The sequence below is a fragment of the Cydia pomonella genome, chromosome 6, assembly GCF_033807575.1.
Source record: "Cydia pomonella isolate Wapato2018A chromosome 6, ilCydPomo1, whole genome shotgun sequence".
NCBI lineage: Eukaryota > Metazoa > Arthropoda > Insecta > Lepidoptera > Tortricidae > Cydia > Cydia pomonella.
Window position 1 is genome coordinate 11554064 of NC_084708.1, and position 18623 is coordinate 11572686.

Genomic DNA, 18623 nt, shown 5'->3' on the forward strand with positions numbered 1-18623 from the left:
TTTTTAAATTTTATGACGTATTAAAAAAAACTACTTACTAGATCTCGTTCAAACCAATTTTCGGTGGAAGTTTGCATGGGAATGTATATCATATATTTTTTTTAGATTTTTCATTCTGTTATTTTAGAAGTTACACACATTTTTTCACTTTGGAAGTGTCTCTCGCGCAAACTATTCAGTTTAGAAAAAAATGATAGTAAGAACCTAAATATTATTTTCGAAGACCTATCCATAGATACCCCACACTTATGGGTTTGATGTTTTTTTTTGTTATAAATTTTATGACGTATTAAAAAAAACTACTTACTAGATCTCGTTCAAACCAATTTTCGGTGGAAGTTTGCATGGCAATGTATATCATATATATTTTTTAGATTTTTCATTCTGTTATTTTAGAAGTTACGGGGGGGGGACACTTTTTTTCACTTCGGAAGTGTCTCTCGCGCAAACTATTCAGTTTAGAAAAAAATGATATTAGAAACCTAAATATCATTTTTGAAGACCTATCCCTAGATACCCCACACGTATGGGTTTGATGAAAAAAATTTTTTTTTTTTTAATTTTATCACGTATTAAAAAAAACTACTTACTAGATCTCGTTCAAACCAATTTTCGGTGGAAGTTTGCATGGGAATGTATATCATATATTTTTTTAGATTTTTCATTCTGTTATTTTAGAAGTTACAGGGAGGGGACACACATTTTTTCACTTTGGAAGTGTCTCTCGCGCAAACTATTCAGTTTAGAAAAAAATGATATTAGAAACTTCAATATCATTTTTAAAGACCTATCCATACATACCCCACACGTATGGGTTTGATGAAAAAAGATTTTTTGAGTTTCAGTTCTAAGTATGGGGAACCCCCAAAATTTATTGTTTTCTTTCTATTTTTGTGTAAACATCTTAATGCGGTTCATAGAATACATCTACTTACCAAGTTTGAATAGTATAGCTCTTATAGTTTCGGAAAAAAGTGGCTGTGACATAATCGGACAGACAGACGGACATGACGAATCTATAAGGATTCCGTTTTTTTGCCATTTGGCTACGGAACCCTAAAAATGTAACGGACTTTTTGACTTATATAAATTTTGCAAGTGTGAAACGGTAGAAAGCCATGACCCGGACAAGGAACAAAATATATTGGTAATTAATTCTCTGTTCGGTTGGCCGGCCCTTGTTTCCTCGCGATACCAACAGGTCGAAAGCTAATCTCTTCTCATACTTATATGACATTAGGTACATTCTTATTGTTCATAAGAGTTGTGATACCAACAGATCCACATTTTCAATAAGAGAAAACTGGGTCCTTAACGTGGCCTTTGCATATTAATAGGGGTCATGACATTTAAAAGATTTTTTATTTTTACGCCGTACTTTTAAGAGATTGCTCTAAAAGCTTACTCGTAGGCTATTATACTCGTATTTACCTTTCACAATTAGAAGCGTCTTCCCTGAGCGCTGGTCCTAAATTAAATTAAGCCTTTGTTCTATCTTCAATTCAATAAAACTAACTGTGGGTTGTTGGTTCATGTTACTACATTGTCTTCGTTTTAAATGTCACTAAATTTCAACAAAGAAGTCATTACACTTCATATTTATCTGCAACCTTAATAAATAGAAGTTTTAATAGATAATACAAAGTTTTACAGGTATATTACAACTACAAAGGAAAATTTCCCTTGGGTAATACTTTGTGCCAGTGCTTTACAACTCCGGTATCCCTTAATGAAATGACTGGGAGTCGCCTGGATATTGCTAAGAATTTATGCGACAGACATGCAACGTAAACGTAATTTACGTGACGTGCCGAAACCCAGTTGAACTTTCTTCATAATATGAATCCCTCTTTGCTATTCAGAAGCTCCACTTGCCTGTTCCAAATTTTGATATTTGCATAACATCTGCGTCTTAAGTTGATTACAACAATCGATACATGGCCCTTATAGAGTTGCTATAATTTTCATATGCACATTTGTTAACTAATAATAATATTTTGTTTCAGGTAATATACGACATACATAATTAAGCATTACCGGATGAAGAGTTGAAATTCTTAATGTGTAAGTACTTACGGAAATTGCGTAATCTAACTGTTGATCTAACTCTATGATAGCTGCCCCTTACGACATACTAATGCTAATAATAATGTCTCACTTACAGGACAGTGAAGTTCGACAATCAATTTAAATATTGTGAATGTAAGCCGTCGACTGTCACTTCGTCATAGTGCGGATTATTTCAGCAAATAAAAGCAGATAGTTATGTTATAAACAACTATTAATGCACTGTTAACTATTCCGTTAGAAGCGCTTTATGCGGCATTTGCGGTGAGGAGATTATACGTACGTTAAGCTTATTGTGCGACGCAAAATACCCATACTACTGACAGTTGTTGCAACCCACGCATGATTTATAGTTTCGATTCTATTTCCATGATAGCAGGCGGCTTTGCGAGGTATAGAGGAAATTGGCGGGTATTACTGAAGCACGCCATATAAACACATACATAATAATTTGAGTTTATGGACATCAAACAAGCCTATTTTCAGGAAAATGCACGGATATTAAATGTATATCTATGAAAATATCATAAGTTAGGTATAGGTATCAATGTCATTTTTGTAATTAACCCAATAAATTAGCTATGTTTTCAGCTTCGTCGAACTTGACATTTGAGATCTCATATAAGTTTAAATTAAGCGAATTCTTTTCTTTGTAATATTTATGGAATTTCTGAGAAACGAATATGGTTTTTTTAAAAGCTGTTGGGTTATTTTATAAATAAGTTACTGTAATTTAATTACATATTCTCTACTAAAATATTATTCGATAAAATTAATAGCACACAACAAAATACTGGAATCCTCAGGCATGCATAAAAAGAGGCACGACTGCGTATGCACGAGAGAGGAAATGCCACGACAGTTACAAATGGCGTTTTGCGGTCTCTTCATACCCTGAAGGGAACACGTTTTACGTCATAAACGATTAAGCTTTCGTGCTAAATAAGAATCGTTTAGATAGACACTGATTAATAGCTGCAACGTGCCGTAAAATTAAGGAATCTATTTTTCGAATACGAGAAGGTTTGGTTGCCTCCACTTAAAAAATGAAGTGTTTAATAGATGGATAGAAACGCAACTGATCATACGCAGCAACTTTTATTATTTCCGGCTATTTTTTATAAGAAATAATTTATTAATAAATAACAATTAGTAGGAACAGAACGCGCAGCATATGGCGAATTGCGGTTTTATCCTGATGACTATTGTTCCTAAATTTTAACTATTTACCCGAATAAGGTCTCACGACTGCGATTGTCTCAATAAGAAAAGTCTAGTAATACGAGCTTTAAGCTATATCTGCAGGATTTTTACCATAAATGGATAAAAAACCCGGCTAAGCACCAAAGGCAACCTTCTTAAAGGCCCTTGTACCTCATTTGTCGCGGCCATAGCGTGTGCCCTTTATATTTATTACAAGTAACAAAGAGATTGGAAGTCGATAACTGAGCTGATCTTTTTACTCTACTGGATATTCATTCAGTCGAATAATTTTACCAAAAGAGTTTTTTTGGGCCTAATAACATTATGATTATCATTATTACAATTGTACAGAAAGAAAGATCTTAATAAAAAACGGATGATAATAAAATAAATAATGTTTTATTTTCCAAAAAAAAATGCTCATGTTTAAAAAAATGGTTTAGCGTTGGCCAAGAACCAACTTTTATGGCAAAGCACACGTACTTTACGAGTGTCTATTGCCGATAGGTATCGTTAGATTTATCGCCAATGAGTGAGTAGCATGAGAAGCGCTGGTGGCCTAGCGATAAGAGCGTGCGACTTGCAATCCGGAGGTCGCGGGTTTAAACCCCGGCCCGTACCAATGAGTTTTTCGGAACTTATGTACGAAATATCATTTGATATTTACCAGTCGCTTTTCGGTGAAGGAAAACATCGTGAGGAAACCGGACTAATCCCAACAAGGCCTAGGTTACCCTCTGGGTTGGAAGGTCAGATGGCAGTCGCTTTCGTAAAAACTAGTGCTTACGCCAAATCTTGGGATTAGTTGTCAAGCGGACCCCAGGCTCCCATGAGCCGTGACAAAGTGCCGGAACAACGCGAGGAAGAATAAGAAGAGTGAGTAGCATGAGTTTTTATTAGGGAAGAGTGGAGGAATTGGGAACGGCGGGTATTTAAAACAGTGAGATATATAGTAAATTGAAAAAAATCAGTGTTTCCATTTCCCCTGCGGACTGTTTCCCATCAACCTATACGTTTATGGGTAAAAAGAAAGGCAAGGTTTTTGTTTTCATCCAACTTTAGTAAGATAACATTAACTTCAAATTATTATTTAGTTCAAATTAGATAGACGGATAACCAAAGTCACGGTTAGCATAAACAATAATTAGGTTTGTGACATTTTTATATCTTTTTAGAGAGCATTTGAAGTTAAGTGTTCCCAATTCCCCCACATTCCCCTATTGTTATGAGTATACTTTATTTATGTTTTGTTTGAAAATCAAAAATCCGGACAGCCTAACCAACGGTGGAGTAGAAAATAACTCAACTTGCTGGTGAAGCCTATACACTTAATTAAGTGAATCTACCAATTTAAAATAAGTTAGGCCGATTAAACGTCCGAGCAACTTTAATAGCAACACAAACCGATAAAAGCTTTTATTGGGCATATCTCGGTTTGAATGCATTTCAGTCCTTTAATTAATTAGTACCCAAGTCATTTTAACGATATAGTATAAATAATGACTTTTTTTTCAATTAAACCTAAACGAGTTTATGCGACTGCTACTCGTACATAATAAAAGAAATTTAAAACAGGAGTGTGGGTTTATGGTATGTGTATAGATAAAAGTTTTTATTCCACCAAAATGTCATTGATCACCTAATAATTATAGTCTAGTACAATATACTTACTTTACTCTTTGGTCCAGTATCCGTACCATGAGTCACCGACAGTGTCAAAACTGATATATACTCTATCGAGAACGTAATTTACTTTCTATACATCTCGCTTGCAAAGTAGTAGAAAGTAAGTTACGTTCTCGATAGTGTTTATGTCAGTGCCGAACTGGTGGTAGCCATACAGTACCACCCAAGTACTTACCAAAAAAACCCAGGTTGCCACCTTGTCGACCGAAAACTGTACTGTGAATTTTTATTGTCAGGTTTTTGATAACTGAGCTCTGAGCACTTTGTAATTTTTGTTACTTTTTTAATTGATGTAGTCCAGTGAAAAGTTACAATCAGAATGATACTTACGTCAGTGATGCCGAGTTTAATTTTTGACGAAAGGCTATTTTATAAGGTTGATTTATGAGTCTGGCAGATGATATAAAGCTATTACTTATTATGTCATCTTCTATTTTAATCTTTTCAATTCAGAAGTCCACAGCCATCATAAACAATTTTGGGTGGGAATTTTCCTTTCCCGCGAAACCGTCATAAATTTCAGCCTAGCTCTGCTCGCAGACACCCACAGTACTAAAATATTCGATTTATTGACAAAGACGCCGCAACGCATCTATTCGCTTTTAGACCCTATTCATGCCAAACGATTATTCGTATACTGTACTAACACTTTAGTAATGTCAGAGAAAAAATAATATTCTAAATAACGTCCATATGGTACCTGTAGATGTCGATAGGTAAATCTTCTTAAATACTGTAATTTATTGTGTGTAATTTTCGGATTTTAATGTGTACATAATTTATATCTGTTGTTTTTTTGTTTTTGTTTTGTTGTTCTTATCATTATCTTTCTATCTTATTTCTTTCATCTTCTTGTCCTGTGTATGTGTGCTTTATGGAATAAATGTCATTTCTTTATTTCTTTCTTTACTGTAATAAATATTAGTATGACAATAAAATTACGTTATTTGATGTCGTTAATAATTAAAATGTTTATATTTAGGTGTTTTGTAGGGTTCCGTAGCCAAATGGCAAAAAACGGAACCCTTATGGATTCGTCATGTCCGTCTGTCTGTCCGTTTATGTCACAGCCACTTTTTTCCGAAACTATAAGAACTATACTGTTCAAACTTGGTAAGTAGATGTATTCTATGAACCACAAGTTTCCCACTGCTGGGCAAAGGCCTCTCCCTAGACTTCCATTCTTCCCGATTAACTGCAGCATCCGTACAATTGCTGAGAAATGCGTCCGATCGTTACTTATGTATTTGTATACTTGAATTCTTTGGGTGTTTTGGATGGGAATAATAGAATATTTTAACTGTCATTAAACAGCGATCGAGATAATAATATCTCATATCTGTGGGTGCATACGTCGTACATGGCCAAAAATATAATAAATATCAAAAAGTTTGACTATAACAAAATAATATTTAAAAGCAACACAACCCTTCGACGCATTGGCAGGGCGGGCCGAGGGTTTACAAATTGATCTCGGGCCACCGGGGCCTGCCTTCATTACATTTACAAAGATTAAACATTGAAGAAAGCAGGCACGGCTGACTGGGCTTTTCAAATTCGACGTTGCTTTATTTAAATTTCCACCTCCTTTTCCGCCTGGTCACCTTATGCTCAGAAATGAGGAATATTGTTGTTTTTATTCGAATATTTAAAACGAGATAGATAAAATGTGACTGAATAGTGGTTAGGTTTAAGTGACATTACCGCTAGATCGAGCGTTAAGCTGTAGGCATACACGAGAAGATATACGTAACCAATAATCGCAAAGTATCACACGCTCCCGTCTCTAGATTATCCCGTACTCGCTGGCGGGCGTCTACCTCATGGAGTGTACGTAGTCACTGGCGTAGAATGGAAGTTGTTTGTTGAGGATATTGATGTGTTATCGGAAAGGCTCGTAAAAACGCGCCGGTTATGGACGATAAATTCATGTCGTGACAGAGAATAAATCTTCGTGGCGTATGAGCTGATTGGCGTGCTTCGCGATTCGGATTGCGGTTACATCTTATTATGAAACACACGTGTCTGAGAAAGGGTTAACGATGTTATTAAGTATGGAATATACCATAGAGTTCCGTGATGCTTTCTTTGATTGGCTCTATTCATACATTATATTTACCTTATCTAGATAGGTATGATGTATGAATAACGTGGCTGAAGAAAACTACCTAAAGGGCTTGATAAATGGGTTTCTGAATAATTAGAGAAAATGCTAAAACAACTAGCTTTAAGGGTAGGACGAGGACAATTGAAACACGTTATGATTGAAAAAAGTCTTGAAAATTACAATACCCAGCCATAGGACACAATACTCAGGCTATGCGGTCGGTCATTCTTAAATCCTGGACCAATAGCGTTCGAGCACGCAGTTTGCAAACCTTTTACTGATCGACTTTGTCGCAAATTTAATGACGCAGAGGATGCCTGGTAAGGTACCGAGACGTGTGAATTGTAGGGGGAAGAACTGGAATCCAAGCCAAGATGGCAATCGTTTGCAAAAAATAGACTTCTCTCTATCACTCTTCCAAATTACTACTTAGCAAAAACGCAGTATTCTTGAGGAGCCGTTCAAACATTTCACGGTCTAAAGTGAAGTACGTGTGCTCGCATAATTTTTCCGTAAATTTTTCTTTACTTATGTATTTTGACTACTTGAAATTCTTTTGGTGTTTTGGATGGGAATACTGGAATATTTGAACTGCCATTAAACAGCGATTGAGTGTCGTTTGTAAAGAATATTGGTCCTTGAAGTAAAACATGTTGGGGACTGTAAAAATAACGTACTTGGTTCGTAAAAGTTCCAAACGTCCCCACATTTTATTCGTCCCCACACGTAACCGACTAAAACTAAAATGAGGTTCAGAGTGCCTACCGCGAACCACGTTCGACGTGTTGCCTCGCTGTCGCACTTGTAAATTCGTACTTAATGTGACAGGGAGGCAACACGTCGAAGGCACCCTGATTTTGAGACTGGGTATTCACTAAAAGATAATAAGTTAACAGCTTACACCACGTCGCTTTCTACACAAATAGTTTGGTATATGGAGATTCTATTCCTTAACTGAACTGTGGTGTGTCAGTACTGTCAGTCAATTTCACTGTACAGGTTATCCTATAAGCTCCGGCTTAGCAATGCTGACATTTTATGATTTAGATGCTGTCAATACATCCCTTTCTACATATATCCCGCTCCATATGCCATATAATATCTCTCTACCGCAGGTATAAGAGAAAATATGGTTTGCGGAAGCTGAAAATACTGCCACATTTTTCATGCATAAGGAGCTTTGGGAAATTATGAACATTTCGTGAGCGAGTAACGATGTGGCTCTCAAAATTATAGTTTGTTACATCAGGTCAGGTACTTAAATTTACTGCTTTTGTAAGTTTTTATGATCATCTTTGTAGCTTTAACATTTGGCTGCTTTGTTTCTTAATAGTATTTTATACAATCGTGGTATAATAGAGAGCTTCTCAGTTTTCTTCGTGGCCTAAGTAAGGTACGAGATTGAAAAGCTTGATTATATCACTATTTTATACAATAATTATTCTACGAGTCATCTAAAATAATACTTTTTTTTACTATAAAATCTAAATAAATCATGAAACTTGGTAAGTATCTCAGAAGACAAAAATGTAAACATAAACGCGCGATTCCCGCCCCGCGCCCGTTTAATCTTTTCTGTAGGTGCGCGGCGGCACGTTATTGGTCTTTTTTTTTTACAGTTCACTACAGCGTATCGAAATGAATCTTATAGTTGAGTAAAGAAAAAAGAACACAATTATAGTTTGGTATACGATATCTTAATTCAACCATTACAGTCGACGAGTAGAAAAAAAAACCTGATATATAAAATAATTGCAACGTAGCTCACCATAGCATCATATAAGTTAATATTACTTTGGAGTTATATAAGTAATTAGGTAAAGTATTTCAAATGAGTGGACAATGTTACAGAACCTATAACATGATGGTCTCGCGTAAAGGTAACATTCGGATGAAGACCGCTAGTGCATGTTGCAAAGTTATTGCTGTAGCGTTGATGCCAGCATTGTCAGTATTCACAATGAGACAGGAGCCATTTTGATGACGTCACGTCATTTCGCTGAATTTCGCTGTCTCCCGGCAGTTTTGAAGATCCAATACCATGCCCAACAACATAATAAAAGCTAGTATCGACTTTGAACTATCTCTTCCACCGTTAAGATAAAGATAGTTTATTATTTAAGTAGGCACATTAAAATGCGCTTCCCATAGCATCTTGCAATGTGTTTCCCATAAGACTACATACTTGATTTTGACTATATCATCGATCCAGGAGATTGACAGTAACACCGTACCCCATAGGTACATGTGAACGCTGAAAGAGTAATGTTGCAACTGCTAATGCTGTCATCCGAATTTTCGTGATTATGATAATATTCTATGCTCTATTTCTGTGTTAGTAGAAGAGCAGTATATGTTAACTTAAGTATTAACGCGGTTATTTTTCATAGACTACTTATCCGATACAGAACTAAGTAAGAGATTAAAAATGTTAATGTTATGCATACAATTTATAAAAACATAGCTAAGCTTAATTTAAATTCGTAATATAAATAACTTCAGTTCCGAGGTAATTCGTATATTCAATGGACGCAAATCTCGCAAACCGGTACACGGTGCGGCCGCACGCCGCACCTGCGGTCGCTGCGGATAAGCGCAGCCGTTATTCACGTCCCTCACCGAGCGCAAAACACGCTACAGGGTAACAGTTTTACTCAATTACGATTATTGTTTTTCTACCAATCGGTAAAAGATAGAATAGACCATGAAAGGTGACATTCGAACTGCAACTGCAGCTGCATTCCTGTTGCTACTTCGCTGTTTCTGTGTCAATTTCTTTAATAAATGAGTGGCGTTTGATGTCGCATTACTGCCTGGATTAACGTTCAATCCGTATCTAATTTAATTAAATTTATTGACAGAGGCAGCGCCCAGCAGTAATGCCGCAAGAGTAATGTAGTCGCAGTTGCCATCCGACTGTAGGTAGATCTAGTATGGGAATCACATTCTCTTCTGTCACGTTCATAAATGTTTATATATGATCATGTAGGAATTAAAAACTAGAAACACTACACTTTTAGTACTTTTAGTACTTTGAGTAGTAAGCGTTGGTGGGATAATGCCGACATGCTTATTCGACGGCCAATGCGACTTAAATAGGTACTTCGTTTGAATATGCATTAAGGTATATTATCGAATTAATATTCTAATTGAATCATGATATACATTTAAGAAAGGGATAGGCTTAATATAATAGACTATAAGATGTTTACCGTTAATGGTCACTTTATTAGGATTTCTATTATACAACAATACTAGTAGATTTTTGAAAATATAAAAGTTATGTTACCTAACACAATTGTACATTTAGTAGTCGCGAATGCAATGTTAAAAGAACATAATTATACGCTCATTTTTACGGATTTCAGTTAACTAATAATAAAGTATATTCAGTATAACTTTACAATAAATAGTATATTAGCATGAAAATCACTGGGTCTATTTGACTTTGAAGTTCAGATTTGCTGACGTCAAAGCTTCAGCTACTACAGCAGTCTTCGCGAGTCTAGGTTTTATGGGAAATAATGCAAGAAGGCGTGCTCTAATGACTCTTGAATGAATATTTAATAATGCCTTCACCTCTGCCTCGTCTTGCTGCACTGCAATTAGGAAGTTTTCCGACGAGGAAGAGTCTTTTGTAGCCTAGAAGCAAGATTACTAACTTTTAAAATGGCTATAGGTATTTTAGGATTACTGCTGTGGCATCAACACCGCCGCTGTATCTGGTAATTATGACGTTTAATCCGTCTCTCATTTTGTCAAAGCAATTGAGAGATTCAACAGCAATGTCGCAACTGTAATGCAGCTGCAGTTAACATCCGAATATTACCTTAAGGACCATTTTGATAGTTTCCGCTTTAATGGCGGCACATTTGCTACACATTTGATACACTACTAAACATTATTAACCACCTCTCTAGAAGATTAACGGTTTACGATCGAAATCATGTTTATGACTTCTGCCGTACATTACGGGCGTAAATAACAGGCACGGCTGCGACTGGCAACTGTTAAAATCTCTGTGGATGTAATTAATGAATATTTGAATAAATGTTATCCACAAATGTTCCTTTTTTTTAATGATGTTTTCATTACATTAAAAAAAAGCGGCCAAGTGCGAGTCGGACTCGCCCATGAAGGGTTCCGTACCATTTAAGACGTATTAAAAAAAACTACTTACTAGATCTGGTCCAAACCAATTTTCGTTGGAAGTTTGCATGGTAATGTATATCATATATTTTTTTTAGATTTTTCATTCTGTTATTTTAGAAGTTACAGGGGGGGGACACACATTTTTTCACTTTGGAAGTGTCTCTCGCGCAAACTATTCAGTTTAGAAAAAAATGATATTAGAAACCTGAATATCATTTTTGAAGACCTATCCCTAGATACCCCACACGTATGGGTTTGATGAAAAAAATGTTTATTTTTTATTTTTATGACGTATTAAAAAAAAACTACTCACTAGATCTCGTTCGAACCAATTTTCGGTGGAAGTTTGTATGGCAATGTATATCATATATATTTTTTAGATTTTTCATTCTGTTATTTTAGAAGTTACGGGGGGGGACATACTTTTTACCACTTTGGAAGTGTCTCTCGCGCAAACTATTCAGTTTAGAAAAAAATGATATTAGAAACCTCAATATCATTTTTAAAGACCTATCCATAGATACCCCACACGTATGGGTTTGATGAAAAAAGATTTTTTGAGTTTCAGTTCTAAGTATGGGGAACCCCCAAAATTTACTGTTTTTTTTTCTATTTTTGTGTAAACATCATAACGCGGTTCATAGAATACATCTACTTACCAAGTTTGAATAGTATAGCTTTTATAGTTTCGGAAAAAAGTGGCTGTGACAGAATCGGACAGACAGACGGACATGACGAATCTATAAGGGTTCCGTTTTTTGCCATTTGGCTACGGAACCCTAAAAAATTAAGGTCGTTTAGAATTATTTTGTCTATTTTTTTTAATTCATTCAAAAAACTTTATTCAGCGTTTGAAAAACATTTCCTTATTCGGTTACTTTTAAACCAACGATGCAATCCGCCTCAAGCGGTTACAGAGTTACCTATTCCCCAGCGGCACAATGGAATTTGAAAACGGTTCCCAACGCGTATGCGGATGACAGATGACAAACAAGTATTCCCTCACACTGGAAAAGAACATAAAAATAAACTCTGTAAACAACAGCAGAGTTTACTAAATAAATAATATGAAACTTTGAATGGTAGAGTTTCGTTGCGTGCGTAGATATATTTGCGTATACGCGCATATATGTAGGTACTTACACACATACTTATCCTAATGAGTTCGCTCGAACCGATGTACGTACGGCCCGATTCGTCAGTCTAATATTAGGTCTAGATACGATATGGATTGGATATGTCATAAGTGCCGTTACTTCAAACAAAAACGTTTGGGTATGTCAGCGTCATATCGTAACAAGACCTAATATACCTTGACGTACCTATTCTTAAAGTTCGAATCGAGCCGATATAGACGTCATTCGCGAATTTCGCGATAAATACGTTAATATGCGCGGCATTATATTTTCGCAACGCGAACTCATTTAGAAAACGAGCCTATATGCCTAGATTAACGCTAGTCCGAATACAGCATAATCAGTGTATAGATTCCCGCTTTCGATTTCGCAAAATTGCTACGGATTGGGGTGTAGGTAATTTTGGGGCATGGAACATTTTATAAATAAGTATGAATTATATATCTATGAATGGGTAGGCCGTTTTAAGTAATACTACCAGATCCCTATTCCCGTCACGAAGCTATAACGCGTCAGGACGGATAAACTAGGCGATCCGGCCGTGCATCTCAATGAGAAAGCCTACTAATTCTACTAATAGCCCTGTTACGAAACAACGCCATTTGACTTAACACCTGGCCGTGTTATTCAATCGCTTGCATAAGCTCGGGCAAGTCGAGTCTTTAGTCGAAATATTGTAACGTAACCTCGAGACCTGTCATAATTTAGATAGCGCACATAAACTGGTCCACCTGAGCGTTCGTCTTGACGCAGGCTCGGCAAACGAAAGTAATTACAGCCTTGATCTTGTGACTATAATGTCGTAACTCGCAACTCCAAGTCACATAACTTGGTCGCTTTATTAAATTGGTCGGGCGATGGACGAAGTTTTCAGTTTAAGCGAGAATAGTTAGAGACGGAGATAACAACATTGTTGCTCGAAGTTTCTGAGATGTAGGTATACTTAGTAGAAATTACGGTTAGCACGTAACATTACAACTTGGGCTTAGCTACATACTGGAAGCAAAAAAAAATAGAAATATAGCGGAAAAACCTAATGTAACCTCAGTCAACGTAAAGGTAAATATTACATAACGCACTTTTAATTTAAAACTAACTTTATATTAGGGAGGTCGATTCCGATTTTAATGTCAACTATGAAATTTCTGAAACCGGAAACACCACTGTTTTCCGGACTTATTCTTAAGTTGAGACAAGTTAATAACATATGTTTTTCTAATTGCTTAAATCTCATACCAACTTAATCACTTCAGGGACATTTAATTTGAATATATTGGAACAGCAGCTTTAGTCCGATAACTCGACAAATAAGTACGAGACAAAATAAAAAGTAAAAAAATCTAAACCGACTGCGCTTTTGAAGGTTCCGTAGCTAAATTAGCAAAAACAGAACCCTTTTAGTTTCGTCATGTGCGTCTGTCCGTCCATCCGTATGACATAGCCATTTTACTCAAACACTAGGAGCTATTTTAATGTAATTTGCAACATATGTGCTGAAATCATTACTTTCGAAATTTTAAAAAGTAACCTATGTCATCCCAAGCCAAGGGACTTGGAGGATTTAGCAACTGAAGTCGCCTTTAAGGGCTTACCCCTCTGTCGAAAACCTCGGCCAACAATGGTCAATATTTACATTGGCAGTCTAATTTGTACAGAAAATTAAAGACAAGGCGTCTCCAGTTGTTAAATCCTCCAAGCCAAGGAACGAATCTCATGCAGCAAAATCGCCGTACCTACAGTACATTACTACCTAGTAGTTATGTCACTACTAGGCCGAGGGAACACACGACACAAACAATTATGCACCCACGCAAATAGATGCTAAAATCCTACCTTATTTATTTACTCTTCCTTTTAGATTTACCATTTAAAAATAATATAGTTATGGTTAGTTAATGTTTAAAATATTCCTGATATTAATGTGACGATGTGGCTACCCAAATAGTTATCTAACCTCAATCAGAATACAATCAAAATGAAATGAAGACACTAAGTATTTGAGTAGGTGTACGAGTATGTAGGGTGTAACAATTTTCAAGCAACATGAATCCAGCGGGTTTAATAACAGTCACTACACAGCGCCATAAAGTAAAGGAACAAAGGAAACATGTATACCGTAGCTATTGCATAGCATTTCCATTATTTCCGAACGAGTTATCACTTAGCTGGCGGTCGATTTAACACTAAAGCGGTTTGTTGACACGCAATTAACTCCGTGCCGGGTTTGACGAAATTCAACATTGCGTATATGCGGCTCACGTATCGACGGAGTGCTGCCAATCCGGAGTTCTGCCACGTTTTACTAAAGACGAGCAAATAATAAAGAAATCGAATTGAGTCGAACGAAGCTAACTCTGAATGGCAGAGGAACTCTGAAGACAGAGTGTAGTAATGTCATCATCATAAATGTCTAATTTTTTTGTAAATATAACGTTTATAATGCCATTTTCTCACTTTGCTCTGTCAAAGTCGTGGTCATGACTATCTCTACTTTACTCTCGTATTTGTCATCTAAACTTGTGTCCAAACTATGATTTGTGTAATACTACTGAAGCTACACAAGACACTTAACTATAAACCCGTCACCCAAAATCGTAGAAGAAACACTAATATAGCGCCCTCACCTGCCTGCAAGTCCGTTTTTGCAAAAAGACAGTTCTCATACCAATCCGCTTATCTGTACAATAAAGTTGGACTTAGTCAATTTGTGTAATAAAGTCCTATAATATTTATTTATTTATTATTTATTTAAAGTTAACACGGAAACAAATATATACCCGATGAGATTTTTTGATTGTAGAAAAAACCTTATGCAGTGTCTTAAAAATCTAAACTATGATGAAACAGAGGCTTTACTACAAGGACACGTTATACGCTTTTCAAAATAAACAATTATCCAACAATCTCTCACGCACACACACACACGCACACACACACGCACGCGCACACATACACACACACACACACGCGCGCACACACGCACGCACACACGCACACACACACACACACACACACACACACACACACACACACACACACACACACACACACATGTAATGTGAAATTGTCATTATGTACTATGAAATACAGTTTGCAAATATGTACCTAGTTTATTTAGGAAACAGCTATTGTAAACCTCAAACGGAAGAGCGGGGTTTCCTGACACAGATGTATATATTCATCTACTAGGAAACTCCAGCCATTATATTATAATTGTAATTTATTTGTTACCCAAATAAACATTTTCATTTCATTTTTCATTTGTTATTTACATTCTCTTAGTTCTTCAGTGAAGGTAAATATCGTCAGGAAACCTTATCAAACCCAAAAATGCCTAGTTTTTGCTTGGAAATCGCTTTCTAAAAAGCTAGTACCTAGTACCTATTAATAATTGGCGACACGTTGTTAAGTGCATGATGTCAAAGCACCTATCTATGGGTTCAAGACTTCCTTAAGTGACGTGTGGTATGGTATCTACCATATACAGCGAGCTATAAAATTTACACCTGGGTGTTTTTGACAATCTTTATTGTACACCTGTCTCTAGTTTTACTTAAAAGCTCTGAGGAGAGTTGAGACCCTGAGTTACGCTTAATATTGATCGACGGACGTGATGTGCCAGATGCAGACCTGCATTTCATGCTAATCATATTTAGCACGTTGGTATAAAAAGTGGTAGGTAGTAAAAGGGCCCGGGACACAAACAGACGAAAAGGCGAGGGCGAAATTTCTCGTTACCGATAAAGCAAATTTAAAGACATTGATATATTTTGATGCACGTTAAAATACGTTGATCAAAACTTTAGCAGCAGGGGGCAACAGCAGGCGCGGATTGATCTAAGATTTCCTTCAGCGTCCGAACGAGATCGCTTTCATCTGAGGTCACAAGCCGAGCATTAGCAGAGCTTATTACAGACCCGGAGTATTAGTGAAATGTGTCAAAGAGGGAAGCCGAATGCTGAGCATCGTATAGAGTTGAAAACATGAAGCGTCCAGACACGTAACGCCTTTGTGCGAGGCCAAAGACAAAGTTGCACGTGAGCAGAGATTGAACATGGTGAAATCCTCCTAGGTAAAATGAGTAACGGTCGTCGCCTAGAACGTTAAATTCATCACTCATTTAACGTCGCAACAGTATAGGTGATATTCATACTCATTTATTATTTACACGTCTAAAATTTAAATTAAATGTTACAACATATTATAAAAACCTAACCTAGGGCCGCCAGCAGCGGGGCAGGGCTCAAGCTATCGGTGGTCAGGGCCGTAGAGAGGGGAACCGACGTACCTACTATTACAATTATTATTATTAAGTTACAGAGATTCATTAATATGTCAGATAGATTTTATAGTTCTGATAAAATGTCAATTGAATTGTAATTTATAAAAGTCATTTAGACTGTAAAAGGCATGGGAAAGGAGCCATTCCTTTAGTTGGCGCGTAAATGAATTGATAGATTCTTACCTTATTGAGCTTACTGTGGGACTTAGTCAATTTGTGTAATAATGTCCTATAATATTTATTTTTTTTTTTTTTTTTTTTATTCTGTCATGGTGATGTCCTTAGGTAATTTGTTATACACTTTGGGGCCCAGCACGTGCAAGGTTTTGGAGGAATTAGTCGGTAGCTATTCATGACATGAAGAAGTGACAACCCAAATGGTAGAGTTTAAGAGAAGTTATTTAACGTGTTAAATGTCAGTTTTTTGGCAATAATAATTAAAAAATAAAGTAAAAAAAAATAACATAACAACATTACGCATCAAAATGAAAAAAAACAATTAATAATAAAAGCAAGAAATAAACTTTACCAAAGCGTGTATAGAATGAAGATCAATACCAAACAAAATCTTCTTGAGTGAAAATATTCACTATCCAGCTATTAAATTTTCACTACTATCGTTCGACTTGGCTTTCTCGATTTACGACTTGCCGACGCCTGCAGTCGAGCTATTTCTCAGATAAATCGGCAAACCATAACTACGGGTGATTCATAAAATAATGGCTCAATTTAAAAACAATGAGGTAGAGAAGCCGGAAACGTGAAGAAGTAGGCATTCTTACTAATAAGGGAAACATACAAGTTGCTGATCTGTAAACTCCCTGTCTTGGTAGTCCCTCGAATAAACTTTAGCACAGAGTTTCTTCCGTAGCTAAACAATAGCATAAGTTCGTTTAATACCTACCACATATTGTACGATCATATAAGTTGGTAGAAAGAAACTGCTTTCTACATGCCTATACAGGTTTTGCTAAACGATAACGGAAAAATAATCCTACAGACAGGTATGGCGTTGCACACTTATCTAATCTGCAAACTAGTAGAAGGTTTTCAAGCCTGTCCCATTTTTAAATAACTCGAAATTCCATTCTGATGATGATGTGATCCATGAGGAATCGAAGGAACTCCTCAAACCTTACAGACAAATAGCCTGTCAAACAACATTGTCAATAGAAAAAGGCGCGAAATTAAAATAAATATGGATAACGATAACCGCGCCTAAACTTTTTTAAATTTGCCGCTTTTTAGGGTTTTTTATTGATGGAAATGGCTTGACAGACCATATATAGTGATTTTTGTATTTTCATAAAGAAAATAAGCATTTCATTCAAAAAGTGACATTTGTTGAAGTCGAACTGTTGATGAAGACCAGAACGGAACTCGTCGAGACGATTTCGCGTTTGGCGATTTGCCTTCTTCTTTAATTTTGTTCAGCAAGTTAGGAGTTAAACAACGTTTTAGTCAAGGTCAATTTCCGATGATGGGTTTTACGAGGAATTGGGGGATCTTCTCAAATCTTAGAAACAGGTACTTATATGTATAGCGTAGACGTACGCTATTTTACGTGTATGTACAAAAATTTTACGTCTTCGGGCTAATTTTAATTGTTGTGAGATGCAATAAGTATAGTCGTAAATAATTTTGATGGCACTTCGAATTATTTTGTGTAGTCGGTTTTTAGGGTTCCGTACCAAAAAGGTACAAAAGGAACTCTTATGGTGCGAGTCTGTCCGTCCGTCCGTCCTTCTGTCTGTCTGTCACATCGCTAAATATCTCTAAAACCAGTTAGGCTATCGATTTGAAATTTGGAATAGTTATAAAGAACGCTAACCCAGACACATTGAAAGTTTTTTTTTTATTAACTATGGAAATTTCAAAGTCTATAGTGACTAGGTCAAGTGGGGTGATCATTTCAAAGAGCTTAAATTGTACATTCTAAAACACTTTTTTCTTTTTATTTTCATAGTGAACAAAAAAATATTTATAAAGG

General features: G+C 36.2%; 1 protein-coding gene across 9 annotated transcripts in view; it reads left to right on the plus strand.

The window, feature by feature from the left end:
- The window catches only part of LOC133518960 (alpha-catulin), a 131631-nt gene that overhangs the window by 75952 nt on the left and 37056 nt on the right, over positions 1 to 18623 (plus strand). Inside the window, exon 1 of one of the 9 annotated variants that reach the window (XM_061852780.1) lies at positions 1087 to 2064. The exons of the other annotated variants lie outside the window; for them this stretch is intronic. Coding sequence (XP_061708764.1) covers positions 2061 to 2064 — 4 coding nt within the window. The 5' untranslated portion in view covers positions 1087 to 2060. Of the gene's footprint in view, positions 1 to 1086; positions 2065 to 18623 lie in introns of those variants that run through there. 9 annotated transcript variants of the gene reach the window in all.